This window comes from Mastigoproctus giganteus, chromosome 1 (assembly GCF_048544385.1).
Source record: "Mastigoproctus giganteus isolate SK-2022 chromosome 1, ASM4854438v1, whole genome shotgun sequence".
Lineage (NCBI taxonomy): Eukaryota > Metazoa > Arthropoda > Arachnida > Uropygi > Thelyphonidae > Mastigoproctus > Mastigoproctus giganteus.
The window spans coordinates 217,136,683-217,163,495 of record NC_143575.1 but is presented as its reverse complement, the minus strand read 5'-3'; the positions used below and the strand labels follow the sequence as shown (position 1 = coordinate 217,163,495).

General features: G+C 35.7%; 1 protein-coding gene across 1 annotated transcript in view; it reads right to left on the bottom strand.

Moving 5' to 3' along the window:
* Positions 1-26,813, bottom strand: part of Mhcl (Myosin heavy chain-like) — a 938,273-nt gene that overhangs the window by 539,983 nt on the left and 371,477 nt on the right. The window contains exon 18 of the mRNA XM_090376088.1: positions 13,927-14,055. Within this exon, the coding sequence (XP_090232214.1) occupies positions 13,927-14,055 (129 nt within the window). The remainder of the gene's footprint in view (positions 1-13,926; positions 14,056-26,813) is intronic.

Here is a 26,813-nt window from a genome sequence, read left to right as displayed (position 1 = left end):
ATAGCCAGTTTAGTCAATTTTATGGGGTCAACTTTTTCAAGCGCATAGAATTTCAAGATTGCAGTAATCCACACACACACACACACACACACACACACACACACACACACACACACACACACACACACACACACACACACACACACACTTTACTGTGGCTAAATAACGCTCCAAAAGATCCTTTGGGTGATAACAAAGATACCATCGCAATGATCGACATGTCAGTGTCTGTCTCCACTAGCGAGGCTTCAAACTCACAAAGCACACTTCAAGCTCAAAATTCACATGTTACAAGAAAATAACTCCAGATAAACGATACATGTGTCGATTTGAAGCACCATTAATGCCTTGTCACATGAATCGTGATTTTTGGTTTCCCAATAAAATCGACAAACCAGAAATGATGTAATTTCGGTCAATGACACCTCTTTCGTCCCCTTGCAATTCATGATTTAATGACATGTAGCAAAATAATTACAATATTGTGACACATCATTTTCGTGTTGCAAAATCATCATTTTGTTGATCGAGTCTACAACCTAGAAGTGACGTCGAATTACGTCATTTCCGTGTCACAAAATCACGACAAATTGGTTTTGCTTCAGTCCAAAATTTAGTAGGTGCCACCAAAGATGTTTTCACAACAAAAGAAAGAAAATTCTAAACTCTCTCTATCAAACATGACAAGCAAGAAGGGAAGAAAGCACCATAGCAGCTGTTACTAGGAGATTCCTCCTCCAGTACCTCTGGGTTTCCCCAGGTCACCTCACTGGCATGCCCAGGTCTTTACTCCACCTTTTTTCATTACAGAACATGGCTCCTTTAATAGAAAATTGATGCAACTTGGACTCACACAAGACATGCACTTGATTATCACAGAAGCATCCTTATGACTGAAATAGGACCATTTCCATGTGGTAATGAACATCTTTTTATATCTGATTAAGATATAAATCTTAATTTATATCTTAATAAATTAAGACCTACTTCACTACATTTTTTTGAATTTTGTACGATAGGCCTTTGACACTAGATGGACTCAAACCATGTTACCCCAAATGCTGACAACTTTTAATCAGTAATTAGTCAGTTAAGATGACTGATGACCAAACACATTATTGTATTTGGTCCCCCCCCCAAATACTTCCCTATATAGGCAATCTATGGCAAACTACCAAACTATGACATCCCTCCAATATGGATAAACCCAATTGAGACTGGCCTGTTAAAATATGTTTTTCACCCAGCCAGAATGATGTTAGAAATGGTTTATATGTTAATGTTATATGTTAAGAGCAATATCTATGTTCATGGACTTTAGTGATTATAAATGTGTATATGTTATTGGATGCATGGGTTTAAGTTCTTGAGCATAAGTAGGCTTAATGTGAACATGTTTTTTGGGTGCATGAGTATATATGTATTGTTATAGCTGAGCTCCAGTGAACTTTGCCATGGGCACTGGTTAGTATGAGTAATTGTATGAATGACAGTAAGTGTGTATGATGGCCAATGCTTAGTCAGTGCTCTCAATCACTTTCGCATTGCCAGACAACTGAGAGCTTGTATAAGTGAGAATGCCCGGTGAATAATGATAACTCCCACTCCTCCAAATGTGTTTTGCCATTTCAGAGCATGAGTGAATATTTAAAAGTGTGAAAATTAATGCTAAGAAGGCACAAACATACTAGTTTCTCCCCCTTGGTTTATGTAAATAAATCACTGAAAAAATGCTTGACTATACAGCAGACTGTCGATTTTCCTGGATAGATGGTATAAAAAAAAATCCCGGATAATTGATTTCCTGGTTAATCCAAAAATATCGAAAAATGTTCAGCAACCTACGTAAAAAATTTGGTGATAGATAAAAAAAATGAAAAAAACTTGCCACGCACTACTCACATGTTCAATACAATGCTTCCCTTTATTTTTCACGATGTCATTTTATGTTTTCGTCACCGACATTATAATGGTTCATTAAAGATTTAACGGATGCACCATTTTCAAACTTTTGAATAATTTTAAGTTTTTGTTCAATTGAAAGTACAACTCTTGCATTTATACATCATTTTCACGATTTCTAAACAAAAAAAAAAAAAAATAAATAAATATATATATATATATATATATATATTTACTATTAAAAAAATTGCCATCCTTGGCATAAATAACAAAACAAAAATTTGTCTTTTTGTGGTGCGACAGAACACAACAATCCGCGTGACACACTAAAACAAACTAAACATTTGTTGTGTTTTTTTTTTTAGCAGCGGGTGTGAAGACAGCTGGATAATAGGCACATTAATCCCCCAATCATGACTTATAACGGTGCTTCTTGTCACTTATTTACGACTTGCAAAACATCTGTTTATGCCTATTCTGTTTATTACTTGAATTTTATGATTTCTGGTTGTTGGGTTTTTTTTTTTTTTTTTTTTTTATTTGGAGTCTTGAAGTGTCCCGGTTAATCTGATCCCAGTAAATCAAGAGTCTGCTGTATATGGGTATGTATGTGTGAAATGAGCATATGTATGTGAGTGTAAGTATGTATGTCAATGTGTATGTAAATTTGTGGGTGAATGCATGCATGTATATGTCAATAATGTGTGTATGTCTATTCACTGGGTGATAAATGTGTCCACTTAACCTACAACAATAACAACAAAAAAAAAAGGGAAAAAAAAGAAATGTGTGCACAGTTCTATTCAGGCTACCGTACTGAGAGGGATAACTGTGTAAGAATGGTGAGTGCATGAGAATGTCCAATACGTGCAACTTTAAATTGCTCCTTGAATATGTGTGCATATATAAAAAAAATTAAAATAAAAAATATCAAAAAAAATTACTATTTTTGTAGGTTGAGTTGTATAAATGTGTGAGAATGGCAGAACATCCATGTGAACTAAGTATAGTGATTGAGTAAATACTTATGATTAATATTATAAAAAAAAGACAGAATATACTATGCAGAGTTGGGGTTGAGACCCCAATGTTGCTTGGCAAGGAACACTGCACACTATGCCCAGTCCTTAGGTTGTTGTCTTTGATGCTCTCTTGGCCATGCTTAAATTCAATACACCACCTCCAAATTATATACTCTGATGGAGTAGATTTAAAATACACATTGTTCGAATGATGAAAAATTTCAGGTAATTCAACATTCTCTTTGGTTAGGAATTTTATAACCACTCGCTGCTCAAACTTTTTCCATTTTTCGTTTGATTGTCAGAATATTTCAGAATCCTACCTGCCAAAAAAAGAAATAGTACAAGTTATATGGCTCAATTTTTGTATAGATTCTAATAAGATCATCTCCTATTATGATGCCTATTTGTACCATTGTAACTAAATGTAGAGTATGTTTTTGACAAAACCTTTTGAATATCCCTCATAACTATCTGCTAAGTTGCATATGAAATTGGTATTTCTTATGGGATATAGTGATCAATTATAATACAAAATTTGGAAATGCAACACATTTCAGTCAAGTTTGTGCCTTGCATCCTCACTGATGATCACAAATTTTTTGTCAACATGCTGCTCCTGACCCATGCTTTGTTTCTTCTATCATTACTGGAGACAAATCATGAGTGTATGACTATGATCTGGAAATACCCAATCTTTTCAATGGAAAACTCAATCTTCTACAAGACTCAAAAAAAGCAAGCCAATCCTAATAAAATATGAAGATCATGCTTAATGTATATTTTGAACTTGAAGGGCACCATTTTCATCATGAATTTGACCTGCATTGTCAAACATTGAACCAGGAATACTATAAAACAGTTCTATGACAATTGTGTGATGCTGTTCAGAGAAAATGGCCAGAAAAGTGGGCTTCAGGGAATTGGGGATGGCATTGTCCAAGAATACTTGGCACTTTCCATTCAAGAATTTCTTGCAATGCACTTCATCACCATGGTACCCCATCCACCATTTTTTATTTATTTATTTATTTTTTGTTTATTTATCTTTAAGTCTTCTGAAAAGGTTACAGAACTGCGATGAATGCAGAAGTGTTGGAGTTGATATATGTATTAAGGAAACAAATCCAAAGGAGATTCGTCTGATAGCTGGTATGCATTCATTCCCCACACTTTGTGATCACTAATCATATTTCATTGGTCAGCTTAGTCATGGTATCTCAACCTGATTGAGAATAACATCTGTGGAGTGGCATGAACTGATGCAGTTCACGTTAGGATCCACCACCATCCAATATTAGGCAAATACAGAATGCAAACAAATCTGCATGGTTCAGATTCCTGTGGAGTCTAAATACCAATGATCTGAGACTGTTCTGAGGATAAAAGTATAAACACTATCAGATGAGGGTACTAGCCACTCAGTGTGCATAGACTGTGTCAGAGTTACTAAGAGCACAGACAGATTGACATGTACTTGTGAATGCACTAATATTAGCAGCATAATAAATAAATTTGATGAACCTGAAGTAATGTCATCAAATGCTTATCTATTATGAATATCAGTCACACTGATACAGAGGTTTAAGAATTTGAATACCATGAGTACAATGTCTATAGGAAGAACAGACATAATGAGGAGGAGGAACTTTCAGTTAAGAAGCACACAGCCTGAACAGTATGCTCAATATACATTAGCTACCAGTGAAATACTGAGTTAGTCTAATGTGACATAGACAAATGAAAATGAGTGCATCAGTAAAACATGTTGTAGGCCAAACTAGAATAGTAAACAATCAAATACAATAGTAAACAAACTAGAATAGTAAACAGACAGACAGAGTGGACCAGCTATTCAAAATGTCTATTCAAAAAGTAAAAATTAAAAGCAATAGAGGCATGTGATGCAAGAAACCAAGCTTATGTAGTATCAGACAAAAAAAAAAAAAAAAAAATCCCACATCCATTCGCACTAAATGTTTGTTGAGTTCCTCAAATTTATTTAAGCTGTCAACTTCCACAATGACAGATAGAAGTTTGTCCCAGCAATCATCTACCTGCTGGCTAAAGGCAAATTTCCATGCATCTATTCTATAACTGTCTTTCTCAATTTGAATTTATGACCCCCTCAGATTCTTAATCTCAGCAAGTGGAAGAATCCCATCAGAATTGAGCCTACTCAACCCATTCAATGCCTTATACACCTCAATCAGTTCACCTCGCAGGTGACTAGTCTCCAGATGCTGCAATTTTCAGAACTTAAGCCTTCCTTGGTAAGAACACCCTTTCATTCCCCCTCACCAATCTTGCTGCCCCTTTCTGTACTCGCTAGAGCAACTCTACATCTTTCCTAAAAGGAGGCTTCCAGACCTGTATGCAGTACTCAAAGCATGGCCTGACCAATGCCTTATACAAAGGCAAAATTCCTGTACATCATTGAAAATACCCCATGACCTAGCCTGGCAGCCTGTCTGCTCTGCAACAGAAAATTTCATATCTGACTGCACACTTACTCCCAGAACTCTTTCATTTTCTACCACCTTAAGTGTAGTACTGTAGAGTTACTTCTACCCATATGCAGTACTACGCATTTGTCAATGTTAAACTTCAGTTGCCACTTCCATCCCACCTGCCCAACTTTTTTAGATCCTGTTGCAGTAGCACACTGCCATTGCTGTCATTAACAACCCTGGCAACCTTTCTATCATCTGTAAACTTCAACAATAAGCCTGATAAACCTTCATCATTGATAAATATACAAAACAACAGTGGGCACAACACCGAACCCTGGGGGACTCCACTAATAACATTAGTCAACGAAGAGCAGAGTCCATTGACTCTCTGTCTTCTCCCACTCAACCGTCCTTTTATAAATTGTAGCAACTTACCCTTAATACCATACTGCTCCAATTCGTACAGTAGTCTTCCAAGCATAAGAGTATCAAAAGCTTTCCTGAAATCGATATAATTAACAAGTGAAATATATGATATCAAAATTATTTTTTGCATCCAGTTCCTTTGTGACCACATGATAGTATTGAATCAAATTTGTGAGAAAAGACATTTAATAAACAAACACACAAACACATGCTGTGTCTGAATTATTACTGCAGTCTTGTTTAGGTGATCCTGCAACACATCTTTAACAAGTGATACCATTATTTTCCCCAGAACAGAAGTTAAACTAAATTGTCTGTAATTACTCGTATCACCTGTAGATCCCCCCCCTTTGTGAATTGGGGAAAATTTGCACATCTACAGTCAGTGGGGACTTCCCCTGAGTCCAAGGATGCTCTCATAATTAGGGCTAAAGGTTTGCTTAGTTCCTTAGCTGCCTCCTTTAATATAAGTGGATAGATCTAAATCTACCTCAGGTGCCTTTACGTTTAACTTCAATAATTGCAAAACTACCATACCGCCATAAACGAAGTAGATTTGTTGGAAATAGTGCAGAGAACTGCAATAAGATTAGCTTGAGGCATAGAAGGATATTTTTATCAACAAAGACTTGAGTTCTGTAAATTCCAATGTATGGAAATGCCTGGAGACTTAATTGAAGTGTTTATGGATTTAAATGGGCTGAGTAAACTAACTACTGATGGAATCTTTATACTGATGAACTTTCTCGGATGATATAGATAAAAATGAATAAATTTAAACCGAAAATGGATGATTGCAGAATAGATATGCAGAAATACCCAAAGAGTAGCATTGTTGGAACAAAATTCTATTTAATATTGTGGAGCTAGGAAGTTTGAATAAATTTCAAGGAGGACTAGATTAGGAATAGGCAAATTAGCATGCTAAAGTTTTTTTGTTGTTTGTTTGGTAACAATGTATAACCTTGCTTCTATGCACCATTTTACCAATACTAATAAAAGAAAAGTTATATAAAAAATTCTATATACATGCTATCATTATTTGATACTATTTGGACTACTGCAGAAGTAACTGTTTCTTTCACTATTAAGAAAATGAAAAAAAAAATATATATTTGTAAGGCATGGAGATATCATGTATGTTATTGCATATTTAAGATTACTCTTGTGTGTATAGTAACCAGTGACTGTGAGCTGCTGAATACATATTAAAAGAAATAACGTTTTTTTTTTTTTTTTTTTTTTTTTTGTTAGTTGTTGGCGCATCGGCTTCTGTAGCCATAACACACCTCCCAAAGTTTTGTATTTTCTACTCTGATCCAAGTCCGAGGCGGGAATCAAACCCACGACCTCTGGGTTGCCAAGCAGGCACTTTACCCACCTGGCTAGCACGGTCAGCAACATTGTAGTGAAATCAATTTTGGGTTTTTCTTTAAATTTTTTATTAGTATAATGAAATAGCCAGAATACTTATTGAGATAAGTATTCTGGCTATCTATGTTTGAGATATTGATTTTCCTGGCTTAATAGGAGTTTTTGAATATGTGTAATAGTAAGGATAAATCAATTCAGTCCATTGTTTTGAAGCAATTCTTGGAAATAAATTTTGGAAACTTCCATTACTATTTTGTGTGGAATTTTGAGGGGAGAGTTTGCATTATAATAATCGGAATAGATCTCACTACCCGTGCATAAAAAAAAGTTTCATCATTACCAGTGGTTTATAGTAATAGTATTTACCATATAATGGAAGGAAGCCACAGGCTTTTGCTGTACTTGCACTGGCCATTAAAAAAAAAAAAAAAAAACAACCAAGTAGATAAGAAAACACATCTACCTCACAGGTAGATGACGCTGACAGTTTGAATTTATTCAAACTGTCAGCCTCATCTACCTGTGAAGACAATTGTTCCAGCCATTAAAACAGCTCGTTGGCTAAAAGAAAACTTCCGACAATCTAATCTAAACCTCAAGCCCTGTAATTTGAATTCATGGCTCCTGGTTCTAGAATTATTTTACCGGTGAGAATTCTACCTTCATTCATTTTACTAATCCCTCTCAGAACCTTGTAAACCTCAACCAGATTACCACTGAGGTGCCTGGTTGACAAGCTCTCTAGTCCATACAATCAGAGTCTTTTTTCTTATCTCATCCTTCTGCCGATCTCATCATTTGAGCTGCCCATCTTTTGGCCCTTTCAAGAAGCTCAATATCTTTTTTCAGATGAGGTCGCGAAACTTGGACATGGTATCCAAATGCAGTCTTACAATTGCCTTATACAGTGGGATTATGGATTCCACTTTCTCTACAGGCTTTCCTGGCTGTCTGTTTGCAATGTTCAGAAAAATCCATATCTGCCTGTATTGTAACTCCCAGATCCCTTTCCTAATCCACTGTTTTTAACTCAACCCCACTAAGTGTAAAATTTTTTGTGGTTGCTATTCCCCAAGTGTAGGAACTTGCATTTAGCAGCATTAAAACATAGCTGCCACTTCTCTGACCATCTCTGAAGTCTGTTCAAGTCATCCTGAAGGAGTGCTGCTTAGCACTGATCATTAACAACTCTGCCAATCTTTACTTTACAATCATCCAGAAATGTTGACATCAGCTGGGTATACAGGGTGTCTCAAAAATATTGGTACAAATGTTTAGGGGAGGAAGGTAACATCTAAAGGAATGTGAATCGCATAGGAACCCATAACCGGAAATGTCACTGTAAGTCAGTAGAAAGCGCGGTAGTCGCTGCACGAAGAGCATGCATCGATATATGAACTGTGAACTGGCAGACATACACCTAGTGTATGGATTAGCAGAGGGCAATGGACGAGCCACTCAATGAATTTATGGAGAACGCTTCCCAGACAGACATGTAGCGGACCACCGTTTGTTTGCACGTATGCATCAAAATTTGTGCGATTGTGGGTCATTTAGAGGTAACAGGAGTAGTGTGGGCAGACCACATTCGACACGAACTCCCGCCACGAAAGAAAGTGTGTTGAATGCCGTCCAGAATAATCCTACTACCAGCACACGTGTCATTGCCTCTGCCTTAGGAGTGTCTCGTTGCAGTGTACAGCGTGTCTGGCACGACAATTCCTTACACTCCTTTCATCTCTAAAGAGTTCAGTTACTGCTCCCCTAAGATCATTCTGCACGTGTGGCTTTTGTGCAGTGGTTTCTCCAAGGAAGTGTTCAAGACTTGAATTTTCCAGCCTATGTTTTGTTCACGGATGAGGCTTATTTCACTCGGGAAGGCTTATTCATCAGCACAATGCTCATGTGCGGGCTCATGACAACCCACATGGTGTGCGCCCCCATGCGGTACAACATCGCTTCGCAATAAATGTGTGGGCAGGTATGGTTGGTTACTGCTTATTCGGCTCATACCTGTTACCATCCCGCATGAACTCCATTAAATATCGGATCTTTCTTGAACAAGTTCTACCAGGGTTACTTGACGATGTTCCAACAAATGTGAGACGCAACATTTGGTTTCAACTTGACGGGCCGCCTGCCCATTATGGAAGGTGTGTTCGTGACCATTTGAACAAGCGTTTTAGGCGTTGATGGATTGGCCGTGGTGGACCCATTGCCTGGCCCCCACGCTCACCTGATTTATCCAGCCTTGATTTCTTTCTGTGGGGGGCCCTCAAATCTATCGTGTATGAATCGCTTGTGGAGACGGAAATGGATATAGTGGTGAGACTCATCTGTGCTGCTGCTACTGTCAAAGAAACTCCAGGTGTGTTCGACCGTGTCCGCCAATCCATGCTGCGTCGGTGTCACGCATGCATCATGTCTCATGGTGGAACCTTCGAGCATCTGTTGTAACATCATGAAATGCATCCATCTCTTACTCCATTGTTAATATTATGTCAAATAAATGTTTGCCACTAATTACTGTCTTGTGTCATTTCTGCTTCTTGTGCCTCTGCTACTACTTTCCCGTGACATTTCCGGTTATGGGTTCCTATGCGATTCACATTCCTTTAGATGTTACCTACCTCCCCTAAACGTTTGTACCAATATTTTTGAGACGCCCTGTATAATAATAGTATTTGCCATATAGTGCAAGGAAGCCACAGGCTTTTGCTGCACTGGCAAAAAAAAAAAACAACACAGCAAATAGATAAGAAAATACTAATTACAGTATATGCTTTCCTCCTCACATAGGTAACTATCCAGTTGACCTATGAATTTATTCAAACTGTCAGCCTCAACTACCTGTGAGGGCAGACCTCTGAACCTCAACCCCTGCAATTTGGTTTTATGGCTCCTAGTTCTGGAATTCTTTATAACAGTGAAAATTCCTACAGGCTTTCATTCCACCTTATTCATTTTATTAATCTCTTTCGGAGCCTTATAAACCTCTGTAGCCCACATAATCAGTCTTTCCTCATACAGTCACCTATTGCTGATCTCACCATTCGAGTTGCCCATCTTTGAACCTTTTCAAGAAGCTCAATGTCTTTTTTCAGATGAGGTTTCCAAACTTAACACAGTATTCCAAATGTAGTCTTACAATTGCCTTATACAGTGGGGTTATGACCTCCCTATCTCTACAAGATAACATTTGATAAATCATCGCTAGGACACCATGGGCTTTCCTAGCTCCCTGTTTACACTGTTCAGAAAACTTCGATCTGCCTGTATTGTAACTCCTAGATCCCTTTCCTCCTCTACTTTTTTTTTTTTTTTTATTTCAACCCCCACCAAAGTATAATTTATTTATGGGTTACTGTTCCCAAAATGTAAGATCTTGCATTTTACTACATTAAAGCTTAGCTACCACTTTTCTGGCTATTCCTGAAGCCTGTTCAAGTCATCCTAAAAGAGCACTGCTTGACACTGATCATTAACAACTCTACCAATCTTTACATCATCTGCAAATTTTGACATCACATCTTCTATCCCTTTGTCGATGTTATTTATGAAAATGAGAAACAACAGTGGTCCAAGAACCGATACTTGAGAGATCTCACTCCTGAAGTTACACCAATCTGAAGAATATCCATTAATCACAACCCTCTGCCTTCGGCCCTGCAGCCACCCAGCAATCCATCTTAGAATCTTACGAGCAATCCCTACCTGTTCAAGCTTATGCAGTAACCTTTCATGAGGGACAGAGTCAAATGCTTTGCTAAAATCCAAAAAAACTAAGTCAATTTTTCCCTAATTCCAGCTCATAAGTAACTGAGTCAAAATAGCCTACTAAGTTAGTTAAACATGATTTTCCCTTAATAAAGCCATGTTGTGTATCCTTCTGTATGTCATATCTATCTAAATATCCCTCGATTGCACTCTTAATCATTGCCTCTAAGATTTTTCCTACCACTGAAGTCAAACTAACTACTCTATGGTTACCAACTTCGCTCTTAGAATGCTTTCATGTATTGGCGATACACTGGCTCTTCTCCAATCTGAAGGAATCTCCCCAGAGTACAAATATGCAGTCATAACCTCAATGGTTCAATACATTCCTCTCGCACTTTCTCTCAAGACTACAGAGTATACTATATAATTTCTAGTAATGACCGACATCTTACATGTTCAACCTGCTCTTACCAACCTCAGATGCTATCAACAGGAAGCTCTTACCTCCTTATGCAAAGATGATAGCATTGTAATCCTATCCGCCGATAAGGACCGACACTTGGCTGTTCTGGAGAAATCTGATTATATATGCAAGGCCCTCTCTCTTTTGCAAGACCATGAAGTCTACTAACCCATACAGGATTCTCCCATTAAGGTATAGGAGAAGTGTACCTTTTATTTCTATATAATCAAGGTATACCTTTTATTTCTATCCTTTGGAACAATCTCCCTTTCAGTCAGAAAATTTGAGCTGAACTTTAGAAATTCAAATTCAATTTTTTTTATATAAATTCTGATACAGAGTGGTTATAATTAAGGTGTACCACTTTAATTATAACTACTAGTGTGATTGTGGGCTGAAAACTATTGGTAGAAAGATGAAAAGGACATCATCTAATGCATGTAGAAACTGAAAGTGCAAACACTATTAGTTTCAAAAAGAAAAATTTTTTTCTTAGTGGCAGTATTGACACCAAGGTCAATTGGTGTTGTGTGCAACTGCTATTGTTTGGACAACTGCTAGGTATGAAGGTTGATATATCCAATGCAGTGACTATTTGTGCCCAGTACATGCTAGAAGTGCAGTATGGCATGGTCAAACTTTTACCCAAAGCATGTCACGGGGAATGTTAGTGACATTCCTTCTGGTGCTTCACAACGGCTAGAGACTGGATATGTATATGATATGCCCTGCCTTTGAGATATCCCTATGACTGAAAGTCACAATGACTGCAAAACATTCTAAATAAAGAGCTAGGTAATGATGTATCAACACTAAATGCATTATGAAGCAGCTGGGTGATTGGCTGATCAATATACATATGCTGAACCATCACCCATTTTTTTGAAGATGGTAATCTGCTACAAAAACAATTATTTCCAAAATTTCTCTTTCTCTCCTGAAGAGCAGGAATCACACAATGATGAGTTCATAGTAATACTCTGCTATCACAGTATGTCTCTGAACCATGAGCTCAAACTTCCCAGAACAACAATGGTCCAAATGCAAAATCTTCAGTAAACCACACTAAATAATAACATGTGAACAATGGTGAGGCAACTTGTTGGTGCCTCAACCATTGTTGACATGTGGTGATAATCCTCATATCCAAAAATTATGGGTAGTCACACCACTACTTAACTGCCCTGTATTTGAGCTTAACATTGCACAGTCAACTGTTGATTTCATGCTGCACCATCAACCATAGCAACACTAATCTTTTTAACAACGGCTGCTATGATTGGGGGACATCATTTGTTGTGAGCTATTGATGTCACCCATTTCTTTGAATTCTCATCATTTTGCACAGCCCATTTCAGAAAATGGATCTTCTTAATCCTTTTAAACAACAGTATTCTCTAAGAGCCATTAAAACAACTTTACAACAAAGCACAATCTTTCTTCTGAAGTACTATTTCAAAATCCTGTTTACTGCATTCACCATCCCCATTTAATTTTCTCTGAAACATTAGTGATAGTCACATAAAGGTTAGATTTGCATTCTGGTAAACAGAGCATCAATTTTTTCTTGATGGTAGTATCAGGAACTAATTTTTTTTTGCGCTTTCTATTTCCATGTTCTTGGATAATGTCCATTCCAAATTTAATCTTTCTACCATTAATGGTTTTCTATCCACAGTTAACTGAAGTGATGCATTTTAATTATAAACACTCTTCGTATTGAGTAAAGGGCATTATGTGGAATATACAAACTTAAATATAAAATGGAGAAGCATATTCCTACATGAAAAAGTTTATTTTATTTTTGTATAATTTTCAAGGATGCATTATCTCACATCTAGAACAATAACTTGCTAAACTAATTCAGGCCAAAAGTTTTTTTTTTTTTTTTATAATGTTGTTGTTGTTTGGTTTTTAGGAGCATTAGTCATGCAGTGGTCATTCCCTGGCCTTTCCATATCCTCCGTATTTGGTGGTCACGGGCTTGAACCCCGGTCTAATCAAGAAGCATGTGCTATGCACTGCTGCTCCTGCCCACGGAGGCACCCCCCCTTTTTTTTTTATGAAAACCCCAAACACGAAAGGTATCAAAACCTTTAATACTTAGTACCGTGCATGGGTTGAAGGAGTATGAGGGGTGGGGATGCCAGAAACTTTGCTCTAGAAACTAAACATGGGTTTCACCCCTTCAAGCCTCCAATAAGCAAAATGGTGGTATTGCACTGGTTGATGAGTAGGAGGATTTAGTTCAGATATAACTGGGCATGACTTCGCACCATGTCAATTTAGTATCTGCTTTGATATTGTGAAGTTGTGCTTAGCCGTATCTGAGCTAAATCCCATTTTTGACCTGATGATGGATTACACAACTGATCCGGACAAATTATTTCAATAAATTCTTTTTTTTCCCACCCCATCTACCAAGTAGATACAAGCTAATTTTGAATGGAGAACATCAAAGTTTTACATAAAAGGAGGACGAGTGAGATTCCTTAGCCCAAAATCAATTTACAGTAATCTGGAATAATGACAATGTTAATATATTTCTGAAGACAGACAAACAAACCTTGAGCTTGTTAAGATGACTTCTAGCAAGATAACCTCGACAATGTGATTGGAAACGAATAATCATATCATTGAGCTTCTCATCTCTTTGAATTTCTAGCTGCACTAAAGTACCCGCACGTAAGAATATCTAGAAAAAAAAAATTACAGTTAGTTTACTCTAAAAATACATTGTTTGATAATTTCTCTGAAATTCTGGAAAAGAATGCAATTTCTGTAAAAGCAATATGTGGGTTGCTAAAAAATTATATTTAATATATAATTTAAAAAGAGTAAAAAAAAACTTTATATTTGTATGAAAATGTTTTGATGGATTTAAAACTTAGCACTACAAGAAAAGTCTATTAAAAGCAATGAAAGTTGATCACTTTCCATCAAACACTAGTCAACCGTCACCACGTACAGTACTTTCATTCAAAAAGTTCTCCCTAACCAGTATTATAATTGGTTATTATTTATTTAATCGCATTTTATTCACAAAAAGAAATATGATCATGCATTTTCATTTTTAATTTCCAGGTTAACTGTTAACATCTTCATATTTGGAAAAAAAAAAAAAAAAAAAACCCTACATATTTCCAGTCATAAACAAATTATAATAAACCTAAACCCACCCTCTCATAATTATTTTGCTTGTGATAACTATATTTAATTCCTATAACCATAATAATGTTGCTCAATGAATGTGTCAAGAACACACAAAAAGAGGAACAGTGCAAGTGTTATTTAATTTCTTAAATATAAAATAACTTAAATAATAGATCACTGATTTTTTCTTGTTCATAAACTATAAAAATTTAATCAAACTAATCACTTGATATACAATGTGGTTCAACATTAAATTATTAAAGAATTTCATTATGTTTTTATTCACTTCAAAAACTTAAAAAAAAAAAAAAAGTCTAGCCATAGAGTGAAAAATTTATTAAAATACTGACATACAACAAAGCATATTAGCTACTCTATTATGGATGCAAGTCTGAAGACTTGCATCCATAATGAAGGATCTTCAGGCAACTCTAATGGCTAATGAAAACAAAAGAATGTGTGCTCTTGGAAGCCTTCAAATTAAAAACCAGGCACTTGGAAGCCTTCAAATTGAATAACACTTGCATTATTTTAGTTTTTTTTCCCCCATCACAGAAAAAAATAAAATAAACTATAATAAAACAGCAAATGGTATAAATGTCACTAGACAGTGCTGAATTAATGATATAATTCAGTATAACTTTGAATAAGATTTAAGCTGAATCACAAAGTTTTGTTGTATGCTTTAATGGTAAGTGTACATAAAAGGGTACACTTACAATAAAAGACTTCAGTTCTGCAAATTGCAGAGATTGGAAACTAAGCACCTGTGAGGCTTTAAATTGATTAAGTAAATGACATGCTGATGGCATCCTTATTCTTTTTCAGAATGAATTCTGCAAAATAACCATGCTTCTGCCCATCAGTTGTAACTTTACAGGCCATGATTGAAGAAATAGATAATGAATTGAAGAATCATCCATCTTATCAGGTTATACACAACTTACTGAAAAAGAAATAGAGAAAAAAGCATGAATCCCCCCCTGGATTGGATATTGAACTTAACATAGTTATGGGTATTTTTGAAAGCATCTCTAAAGCAGCCTTTGAATTGGTGTTTGAAAAGTGAATTTAATGTTGGGAGAACAGTGTAAGGATTATAAAGGCAGATTATTTTCATAGATTCTTCTAAGAACTAATCTTTGTTCCTTTTTGAACCCTTCTTACACATATATGACATGTCCCCACTTATAATACATAATTCACTTTTCCAGTCTATTTTAATGCTTTTCTTGAGTAAGTTTTAGAGTGTATCTAGTAAAGGATTTTGCTATTACACTCCTCTTGATTAAAGCATCATGAACTTTATGTTCAGTTTACTTTACACTGTAAATCAGGTAACTAGTTACATATAATCATATATAGCAAATAATAACTTTTAGATAATTAACAAAAGTATGCCCAAGTATATATCAATTAACAAACCAATAACAGCAAGAATAAATGTGAACATCATAAATCACACTGAAAAATGCAACCACAGCTGAAGTTTGGGTTATTAACTATGAATAATAAAATATTAGTCATTCATTAGAGCAGAATACATTCAGAATTATTATAAAATCTGTTAAAATTTGAGTAATGAAATATACAAACAATATTATATTCCCAGTTGCAGTATTTAATATATACAGTGGGCTCTTGATATCCATCAATAATTCATTACACGCTGCTTGATTAGACCGGGGTTCGAGCCCATGACCACCAAATACGAAGGATGCGGAAAGGTCAGGGAATGACCACCGCATATCTGCGGAGCAATATGACCTTAGTTGCTAATGCTCCTAAAAACCAAATAAACAAACAAACTAATTCATTCCTTAAAAAAACTTTAATGCAGTGGATAAGGTTTCTTTTAGTTTTGTATTGGAGTTGTTGATGAAACAGCATCTATGGCTATAATGCACCAGACTTATGATCAGAAGTTGATACATAAAATGTATTTTTGTTTATTGAGGGATGAAACTATGATGTTACTAATTAACATTTAGGACTTGTATATTTTTCATTATTATATTTAATGATAATAGTTAATTGTTTGAATATAACAAAAGACATCTGTGATATTTTTTCAATCACTTAACATATTTCCAAGTGTGAGGTTTCCATGGCTATTTAAGAGCATTCTGAAAGCTGTACATTCTTTGACAAACTGAGGGCAACTGATCATGAAATGTAGTAGTGGCATGTGATGCAATAAAGCAAATGTATGAGCTTATGCAGCATCAGCCAAAAAAAAAAAAAAAACACACCATTCCCTCCAAATGCCTCTCCAGTTCCTCCTTAAATTTATTCAACCTATCAACTTCCACAACGACAGATGGAAGTTTGTTCCAGCAATTAACCACCCGCTGGCTAAAGGCAAATTTCCGCACATCTATTCTACATCTGTCTTTTCTTAATTTGAATTTATGCCCCCTTAGGTTCGTAATCTGAACAAGTGGAAGGATCCCATGAGAATTCAGTGTGCTCAACCCATTCAAGGCCTTATATACCTCAATCAGATCACCGTGCAGGTGCCTAGTTTCCAGCCACTGCAATTTTTTTTTTTTTTTTTTTCTGATTTGGTAGTTGTTGGCGCATCGGCTTCTGTGGCCATATTGCACCTCCCAAGGTTTTTGCAGTGCTTTTATCCAAGCCCGAGGCGGGAATCGAACCCGCGACCTTTGGGTTGCCGGGCAGGTACTTTACCCACTCGGCTAGCCCGGTCGGCGCCACTGCAATTTGCAGAACTTAAGCCTCTCTTTGTAAGAGGATCCCTTCATTCCCCTCACCAATCTTGTTGCCCTTCTCTGTACACGCTCAAGTAAATCTACATCCTTCCTAAAATGAGGCCTCCAGACCTGTATGCAGTACTCAAGGCAGCCTGACCATTGCCTTATACAGAGGGATAATCACTTCCTTTTCCCTGCTAGCAAAATTCCTATATATCATTGACAAAACCCCATGACCTGCCCTGGCAGCCTGTCTGCATTGCTCAGAAAACTTCATATCTGCCTGCACAATTACTCCCAGGTCTTTTTCATTTTCTACCACCTTAAGTGTAGTACCACACAGTTGGTACGTTTCTCTGGGGTTACTTCTACCCATATGCAGTACTTTGCATTTGTCAAGGTTAAACTTCAGTTGCCACTTCTTAGTCCATCTGCCCAAATTATCTAGATCCTGTTGCAGTAGCACACTGCCATTACTGTCATTAACAACATTAAGATGTTGTGCAGTTCATGTGGTGTGACAGGTGTGGGCTTGAGGAGGGTCTTCAGATATAACTAAGGATGAATGGGTAATGAAAGTATGCTGAATCTGTAATCTAGCAAGAATGGCCTCTTCTTTTCTGTCCTTTGATGAAGTGTTTTTTCCCCAATAGCATAGTTTACTGTTGGTCTTGCCACTATTCCATACCATTAGAATGTATGAGTATGAGTAGTTTATAGATGGAGTAGCATATTCCAAAGGATATATCAGTCATTGCATGCAACTGCTTCTTTTTGCTGTGTATCTGATTGCTCATTTCCATTTATTCCTAAATATCCTAGGATCCAATAAAACCTGTATTGATATTGTTGTTTTTATTTCTTATGGCTTTGGAAGAAGTGAGTGAAAATTATGCAGCTTGAGATAGACTTTTTCCAAATATGGTTTAAAGCTAGTAAGAGTGGCTTGCAATTTGGCAGTGCAGATAGTGCATTCATTTGTGAGCTGCTGGGTAAGGAAGGTATTTGGATACTACACTGCTACCCCAACTTTGGCTTCTGTTTTTGAACCATCAGTATAAATCTGGGTATAGTGCAGGCATAAGACTTCATATGCTGAATGCAACTTCTAGAGGTTTAATTAGGATAAAATTGTTTTTCCATTCAACATCACATATTTGTTGAACTATTTCCCATGATAGAATGATTTGTAGAGTCAAGTTTACAATACTGTTCAGATTGAGGTGTCTATTTAGTAGTACAGCAGACTCTCGATTTACCGGGACACTTCAAGACTCCAAATAATAAAAATAAAAAAATCAACCAGAAATCATAAAATTTAAGTAATAACTAGAATATGTATAAACAGATATTTTGCAAGTTGTAAATAAGCGGTGTTATAAGTCATCATTGGGATAGACGTTTTCTTCACACCTGCCACTCAAAAAAAAAAAAAAAAAAAAAGAGCGAGCGAGAGAAAGAGAGAGACCAAATGTTTAGGTTGTTTTAGTGCATAGAGTAAATATGCACCGCAAAAAGACAAATTTTGTTTCATTATTTATGTCAGGGATGTCAATTTTTTTTTATATTAAATATATATATATTTTTTGTTTAGAAATTGCAAAAATGATAGGTAAATGCAAAAGAGTTGCACTTTCAGTTAAACAAAGACTTGAAATTATTCAAAAGTTTGAAAATGGTTCTTCCATTAAATCTCTAAAGAACCATTATGATGTTGGTGACCAAACCATACGCGACATTGTAAAAAATAAAGGGAAGCTATTAGATTTAAAATCGACATTACAAAAAATAAAGGGAAGCATTCTATTGGACACACTAGTAGTACGTGGTAAGTTTTTTATCTATCGCCATATTTTTTTACGTAGGTTGCTGAACATTTTTCGATACAGCAAGTCCCGGACTTACGCACTATGGATTTATGTAAATTTGTTTTCACTCAATTTTTTTTATTTTTTTATTTTGTTTTTTAGGATTGTAAAATTTAAAACAACAACAACAAAAAATAATAATAATAATAAGCAATCAATAACGACGATCATGGCACGCACAAATTGCACAAGTGAGATAGGGAGTAACAAGCAAAAAAATAGGAAAGAAGAGAAGATTCTTACAATTATTTATGTTTTTTTTTTTTTTTTTTTTTTATTTGACTGAAGATTTTAGTGAAGGGGGCACACACTTCACCATAATAACATGAAAATCCACAAAATTCCAGCTATTAGTATCATCGCAAATGCAATAAGATAGAGTTTACTAACCGTTTATATTAGATTTCACTAACAGAAAAGCCCAATAAATCGGAAAGTGCAAATTGTTTTTATTGTTTTTTGGTGCTCTCCGGAAATGTGCTTTAGTAAAATGTGAAGTCGCAAGGGGTGATAATAGTGAGTTTTCACTTTAACTCTGAAGTTCTTTACAGAAATTTCATTTTGACAGTTATCATGGTGGCAACTAAGAGAATAATTACAGCGGTACTTGTAAATCTACCATGAAAAGGAAAGCAATTGATTTGGATCAGAAACTAATGAGTGTATGAAAATAATCACGCATTAAAAAGTATCGTGCTGAATTCAGATTTGTCAATAATAATACAGTAGCAATATGTTACTAGTCATTCCTGAGTTACGTAAAACTTGACGAAGTAAGAAGTCCTGGAACGTATCTCTTATGTATGTCAGGGATTTCTGTATTTTTGGATTAACCGGAAAATTGATTATCCGAAATTTGTTTTTTACCATCTATCCCGGAAAATCGAGAGTCTACTGTAGTTCTTTCAAACATACGCCTGTGGTTGATTGACTTTTGGATGCACATTACAGTTATTTTCATATCTCAGGGATATGTTTTATGGTCGTGACTTCCAGAAATGTGCTTTAGAAAAATATCACAAAGCTATTAAAAATTGGTTCTTATAACATATAACAATGAAAGTGTAGTGTGTTTAATGATTTGAATTGGTAACTAATATAATTTACACAATAAAAACGACCTTTTAGGGAGTTATATAGCGAAAATTTCAACTTTCGAGGTTGTGGAATGAATTACCAAAAAAGAATGTGTTATTTGGTTCACATTACGATATTTTCGCGATATGATGGTAATGGATTAATATCGTAAAGTACGGTACACTGTATTGTAACTATGCACGTGGTTTGAAATGCTGTATTTATGAATGTTTAACATTCATTTTTTTTGCAATTAATGTTCATATTTTCAATTTTGTTGATACTTGATACTTTGGGAAAAAAAAAAAAAAAAAAAAAAACTCTTAAACCAGGAACTCGTAAAGCGAGAACTGCCTGTATATCAAAATGTTTTGTCTCCTCCTCCACAGCTGCAGTAGTGGTTCGTGTGCTTAAATGTAGAAACTTCTTACAGGAGGGTGGAATGCTCCTCATGCTAGTCAGAGTGCACTGTGGTGAATGGGATTTAGCAGTTTTAAAGCATGGTTTTGTTGAATCATAAACTGGTGCAACATGACCAAGTTGAGACCTTACTAGTGCTCTGTATAATCAGAGTAGTTACATCTATCTGCTCCCCACTTTGTTGCCAATTAACTTCTTTAGGCAGAGTTGCTTAATATGCTCTAAAAAGTAAATTTCTTGTCTAAGATAACTTCTAAGAATTTCATACTTTGCACAATTGGAATTACCTGGCTTTCTAATTTTAGTCTGAGGTCAGGGTGAAGGTTTTGTTTCCTGCAGGTGTAGGAATGTGGGTTTTTGCATAGAGATTTTAAAACTATTTGTTTGTGCCCACTTACTGACTTTATTCACTGTTGCTTGTAAGCTGACAATCAACAATTGTTGTGTTTTGAGATTGGTATGAGATACTAAAATTATCTACATACAGAGCTGTGTTTATGTTATTTGGTATATGTTTGATTATACTTTTTTACTTTAATGGCAAATAGGATAGCACCCAGTACTGTCTCTTGTGATATTGCTTCTTCCTGGAGAAAAACTTTTGAGAGAATGATATTCATTTGTACCTGGAAAATCTTGTGATGCAGAAAGTTCTAAATACATAGAGGAATATGTATCCCATAGTCTATATTAATATAAATCTTGGAGAATTCCATGCTACCTTGCAATATTATAAACTTTCTTGATATTGAAGCAAAACCATGACAAAGTTTCTTTCTGATAAATGCCTTTTTATTTTATGAGTAGATCAAGTCTTGAGCATTTTTTTTTTCAGAGGCCAGAGTGTGATGGACAAAGGATGTTGTTTGGTTCTAAGTAGCACACAAGCCTTGTGTTAATCATTCTCTCCATGACCTTCCTGAGGAAGCTGGTTAATGCAATGAAATGGTAGTTTCATGTGTTTGTGAGACCTTTGTTAGGTTTTGTCAGCTGTATAGAAACTAATTTTCTAAGAAAATTTTATTATATAAATTAAATAAGGCTATTTGGGACTGATCGCACAGTTGCTTCAACATCACAATGTATTCTGTCAAGACCTGCTGCACTTTAAGTATGAGGGATGTTTTAAGCCCAGACATTGTAAGTGGTAGATTATACAGTTCACTGTTTTTATTAGTAAATTCGAAGTAAGATTTTTTTTTCAGTTTGCTTTGTGTTTTGTTTGGAAAGCAGGTGTGTAGGAAGTAACTGTCTGAAACTTTAGCAAATATTTCACCCTAATACAATTGCCACCTATGCAGGATCTGTTATAACTTATCCTTTCCAGTTTAGAAATGGCAGAGTGTTATTCATCATATCATTTCCATTCATCATTCTTATTTTGTTCCTGACAGTTTGTGTTGGGGTATTTCTGTTTAATGTTCATGCAAATTTGATCCAGGATTAAAAAAACACTGTAGCTTTGTTTCTTTCTCATATGACTTGGGAACACTCTTCATTCTGCCAGAATTTGGGATGCATGGGGAAATATGTGGATGTCATCAGTATTGACTTTTCTGCAACATGTATTATCATACATGTGGCATATACAGCTGCTGTATCTAATGCTTTTTGCTGAGTAGTTTGTGCATCAAGCCTTGCTAGTTATCTGTACCTGTTCCAGCATTGGAAATAATGTACGAGAGAAAATGAACAATTCTATTGGCAAGGTACTACATAATGACAATGCATATACGAGATGAAAGCCAAAAGTTTATCTAGATAGACAATGTAGAGCTCTAATCACATGTAGTATAGTAGTATGCTGTTAGGAGGTGATTATCCCTTTGTATAAGGTCATGGTAAGGCTGCATCTGGAGTACTGTATACAATTTTGGAGGCCTCACTTTAGGAAGGATGTAGAACTGATGGAATGGGTGTAGAGAAAGGCAACCAGATTGGTGAAGGGAACAGAAGGGTGCTCTTACCTAGAAAGGGTTTCCGTTTTGAAAATTGCAGCTTCTGGAGACTAGGCTCTTGCAGGGTGATCTCATTGAGCTCTTTAAGCCCTCGTAAGCCCTTGAATGGATTGAGTAAGTCTAATGTCAATAGTATTCTTCCACTTGCTAAGACTACACACAAGGAGGCATAAATTCAAGTTGAGGAAGGATAGTTTCAGGATACAGCATCCGAGCCAAGTGGCACAGGTTCTTGAGTAGACTGGGGTTCAAGACCCTGACTGCTAAATACGGTCGATCTGCCAAAATGCACTGAACCAGCGTGGCAGATCATGGTCCATTTGCCTGAACATGAATTGTTGAAGAGGCTTCCACCCTGCAATAGACTAATAATAGCTGCAGTTTATCCCCCCCCCCCCTTTTTTTTAGTTTCAGGAGATAGATGTGTGGAAGTTTGCCTTCGGCCAGCAGGTGGTTGATAGTTGGAAGGCTTCCATCTGTTGTTGTGGAAGTGGACCGGTTGAATAAATTCGTTGTGCTTTTGTGCGATTGGTGTTTAAGCGTGTCTTGCAATTTTTGTAGCCAAGATGTCAGATATTAAAGAACAACAAATTTGCTTAATATTTTATGATAAACTTGGGAAAAAAACTTCAGAGACAATACTCAAACGAGCATTTTATTATGATGCTATGGGTAGAATTCAAACTTTTCTATGGCATTCACATTTCCAAGGTGGCCGAACTTCAGTTGAGAATTTTGAGCACTGGTCTGGTTGTCCATCAAGTTGGACAAATGAAAATGTTTAAAATAATGCATACATCATCTATAAAGATAGGCAGCATATGATACAATATTTGTGACATTCTAGGCCTATTATACAGTACATGCCAACACATTTTAAGTGAAAAATTCAACTTGAGGTGGCATGCGTGACAAATAGAAACAGAACCAGCTTTTTTGTGCGCAGGGACCTGTAGGCACAGGCTGGAAAGGAAAGAAACTTACTTTCCAAAGTCATAACAGAGAATGAAAGCTGGGTTTATGGTTATAACCTAGAAACAAAGCAGCATTCATCCCGGTGGAAAAAAGTTTGCCACCTGCACAATAAAAAAAAAAAAAAAAAAAAACAGGCAAGGCAGGTCAGATCAAACATTAAGAGCATGCTAATTTTTTTCTTTAACAATGAGGGAAATGTTCATAACTGCCAGGCCAAACTGGAAATGACCAGTTCTAACATTAGGTTTTTTAAGGCATTTATGAAAGTATGTCAGGAGAAAACATCCAAACAAATTGTGCACTCACAAAGATATGCCAGTCTACACAGCTTTGCCAGTTTGGCAGTTTCTGTCAAGAATAAAATGGCAATGGAATCTCACACCTTCCCTATTAACAACTTGCCCTCTGTGACTTCAATAAAAATCCAATTAAAAGGATGAAGATTTTAAGACATCACAGAGATTCAAACTGAATCACAGCATCAGAATCACAGAATTACACAGCATCACAAAACAAGAGTTGCAGACATACTTCAAACAGTTGTTGTTATTATTGTTGTTATTTTGGTTTTTAGGAGCATTAGCAACTAAGGCCATATTGCTCCGGGAATATGCGGTGGTCATTCCCTTGACCTTTCCGCATTCTTTGTATTTGGTGGTGACGGGTTCGAACCCCAGTCTAATCAAGAAGCGTGTGCTACGCACTGTTGCTCCTTCCCACCACTTCAAAGGCGCCACTTCAAACAGTTAAAGAAGCACTGGGATAAATGTATAAACTCTGAAATTCTGGCAGGGACTAAATGGAAGGGGCTAATGCCAACATGTAACTAACACAAGTCTCAATTAATTTTACTGCTCCAGTCTGGAAACTTTTGGCTCACATCTCATATGTACAATCCTGTCTAAAAGTTAAGTTTGGAATCACAAATTTATTTTTCATAATTTTCAAAGTTTTTATTAAAATAGGACCAACTTGTTTACCAAATTTTATTGACATATTTTCTGTTATGTATAAAAATCAAAAAACTTAAAAAATATTTAAGAAATTTCTAGAATATTCAAGAATAATCCAGAACGGTGCAAAAGACTCCTAAATGCAGTAGAACACTAGAATAGAAGATTCCTAAATGTGGTAGAATGTTATAGACGATTCTAGAATATTCTGTAAAGTGAGAGTATTTGTTTCAATATTATAGAAGATTGTAGATGATTCTAGAGTGTTATGCAATAATATAAATTTAGAGTAAGAGCTGTAACTTATAAAATCAACACATGTCATTCAGAAAGTGTCTGATGTAAGTCGTGTGTGTTTCATGATAAACATGACAAGAAATAAGGAACTGAGTGATGAAAAAAGAAGTGCTATTATATACTTCTCATGGTATAAGTATTAGCAAAAAAACTAAGTGTTTTCATTTAAAGGAGTAGAAACTATCATTCAACGATTCAAGGAGACTGGAAATTTAAAGGACAAACCTTTCAAAATCTTATCTTGTACTTCCATAACAATTGAAACACAAGATAAGACCATAACACTGATTTCTAAATACAACTGATGTCTTACTGCACCTAAAATATGAGCTGAGTTCAATAAGAACAGAGAAATTCCCATGTCTACATCCACCGTAAAACTTTGTCTTAAACAGCCAAGACTTCAATGGTCATGCAGTGGTCCAAAAACCCTTATTAAAACCAGAAAATTGAAAGAGATGGTTGACTTGGGCTAAGAGCCATCAGCATTGGACAACTGAAGAGTAGAAAAACATTCTGTGGACAGATGAATTCAAATTTGAAATTTTTGAATCCAAGCACAGAGGTTATGCGAGATGAACAACTGAAAAAAAAAATAGTGCCACATTGTTTGGTGCCTACAGTCGAGCATGGTAGAGAGTTTACATGAGAAGAACAACTGAAGAAAAAATAGTGCCACTGTTTAGTGCCTACAATCAAGCATAATAGTGGTGTTTTCAACATGATCTGAGGTTGCTTCTGTTTTTGTGGAGTAGGTGACATTATCAGAATTGAAGAAATTTTAAGAAAAGACTATTAAAAAAAATTTCTGAACATAATGCAATATCCTCTAGAATTTACCTTCGGGATAGATATTTTATATTACAAGACAATAACTTGAAGCATAGCTCTAAGCAGTGCAGGGACTTTCTAGCATCTAAACAACAGGAAGAGGTATTGCAAATTATGGTGTGGCATTCCAATTGCCTGACTTAAATCCAATAGAGCTTTATGGGATCATCTAGACCAGGGGTTGCCAAACTTCTTTGACCGTCGACCCCTTCAAGAGTTTCTCGACTTTTTATCAACCCCCTCTATTTTACTATTACGTAATTATAATAGGACAAGCAAAAAAGATGCTTATGTGTGTTTTTAGATTGTTTATTTTATAGTTACAGTGTTTATTGAATGTATAATATAGTATATATTATTATATTGGCTTAACATCAAAGGGATACGTTTTTGTTTTTGACGTCCTTCTTAACATTACATATTTGATAGGAGGGATGAATAATATATAAAATTTAATTTAGATAACAAAATAATAATAATACAATCTTCCTTATATATATATGAAAATAAGACTTTTATTAACTTAGTATACAATTTACTAACGTTGTCAATGTGAAGGGTGTGCTTCATGACTCTTGACAAGATTAGCAATGTTGGGGTCAAAATTAGTAAGTTTCAGCTTTAAATCGCCACAGAATTCTATATCTAGCTTTTTTTTTGTTTTGTTAAAATGGAATTAACATGGCTGAAACCAGCTTCATCCATGTACGAGCTTGGAAATGCAAGCAAAAAGGGAGTACCACTTCAGAAAGTTTTGGATATTTTTCTACAACAGTTATATTCATCCAAAAGAAACTTAAGGTCCTATTTTTAAAAAGTATCTTAGCTTCAAGATCAACTGACAATTCAATAAGTTCGTCTTGTAAGTTACATTTGATATTTTCAATATCTGCAGAAAATGGCGTGATAATCCAATCTGGAATGTGCATGTTTTCAAAATCTGCAAAGCGCAATTTAAAATCATCGCTCAAATTTTGAAGATGTTTTGTGTATATTTCTAAGTCTTCATCTTTTACTTCCAATTGCCATAGATTTGAAAAGTACTGAAAATCTTTTTGTAACAATGATGATTTAAATAAGGCTAATTTAGCTTGAAAGCCTAAAAGAATCATCCGAGCTTGAATAATCATGACATCTTTACCTTGTAGACGGATCTGTACGTCATTAAATTTTGAAAATAAGTCCGCCAAGTAGAAATATGTCTTTC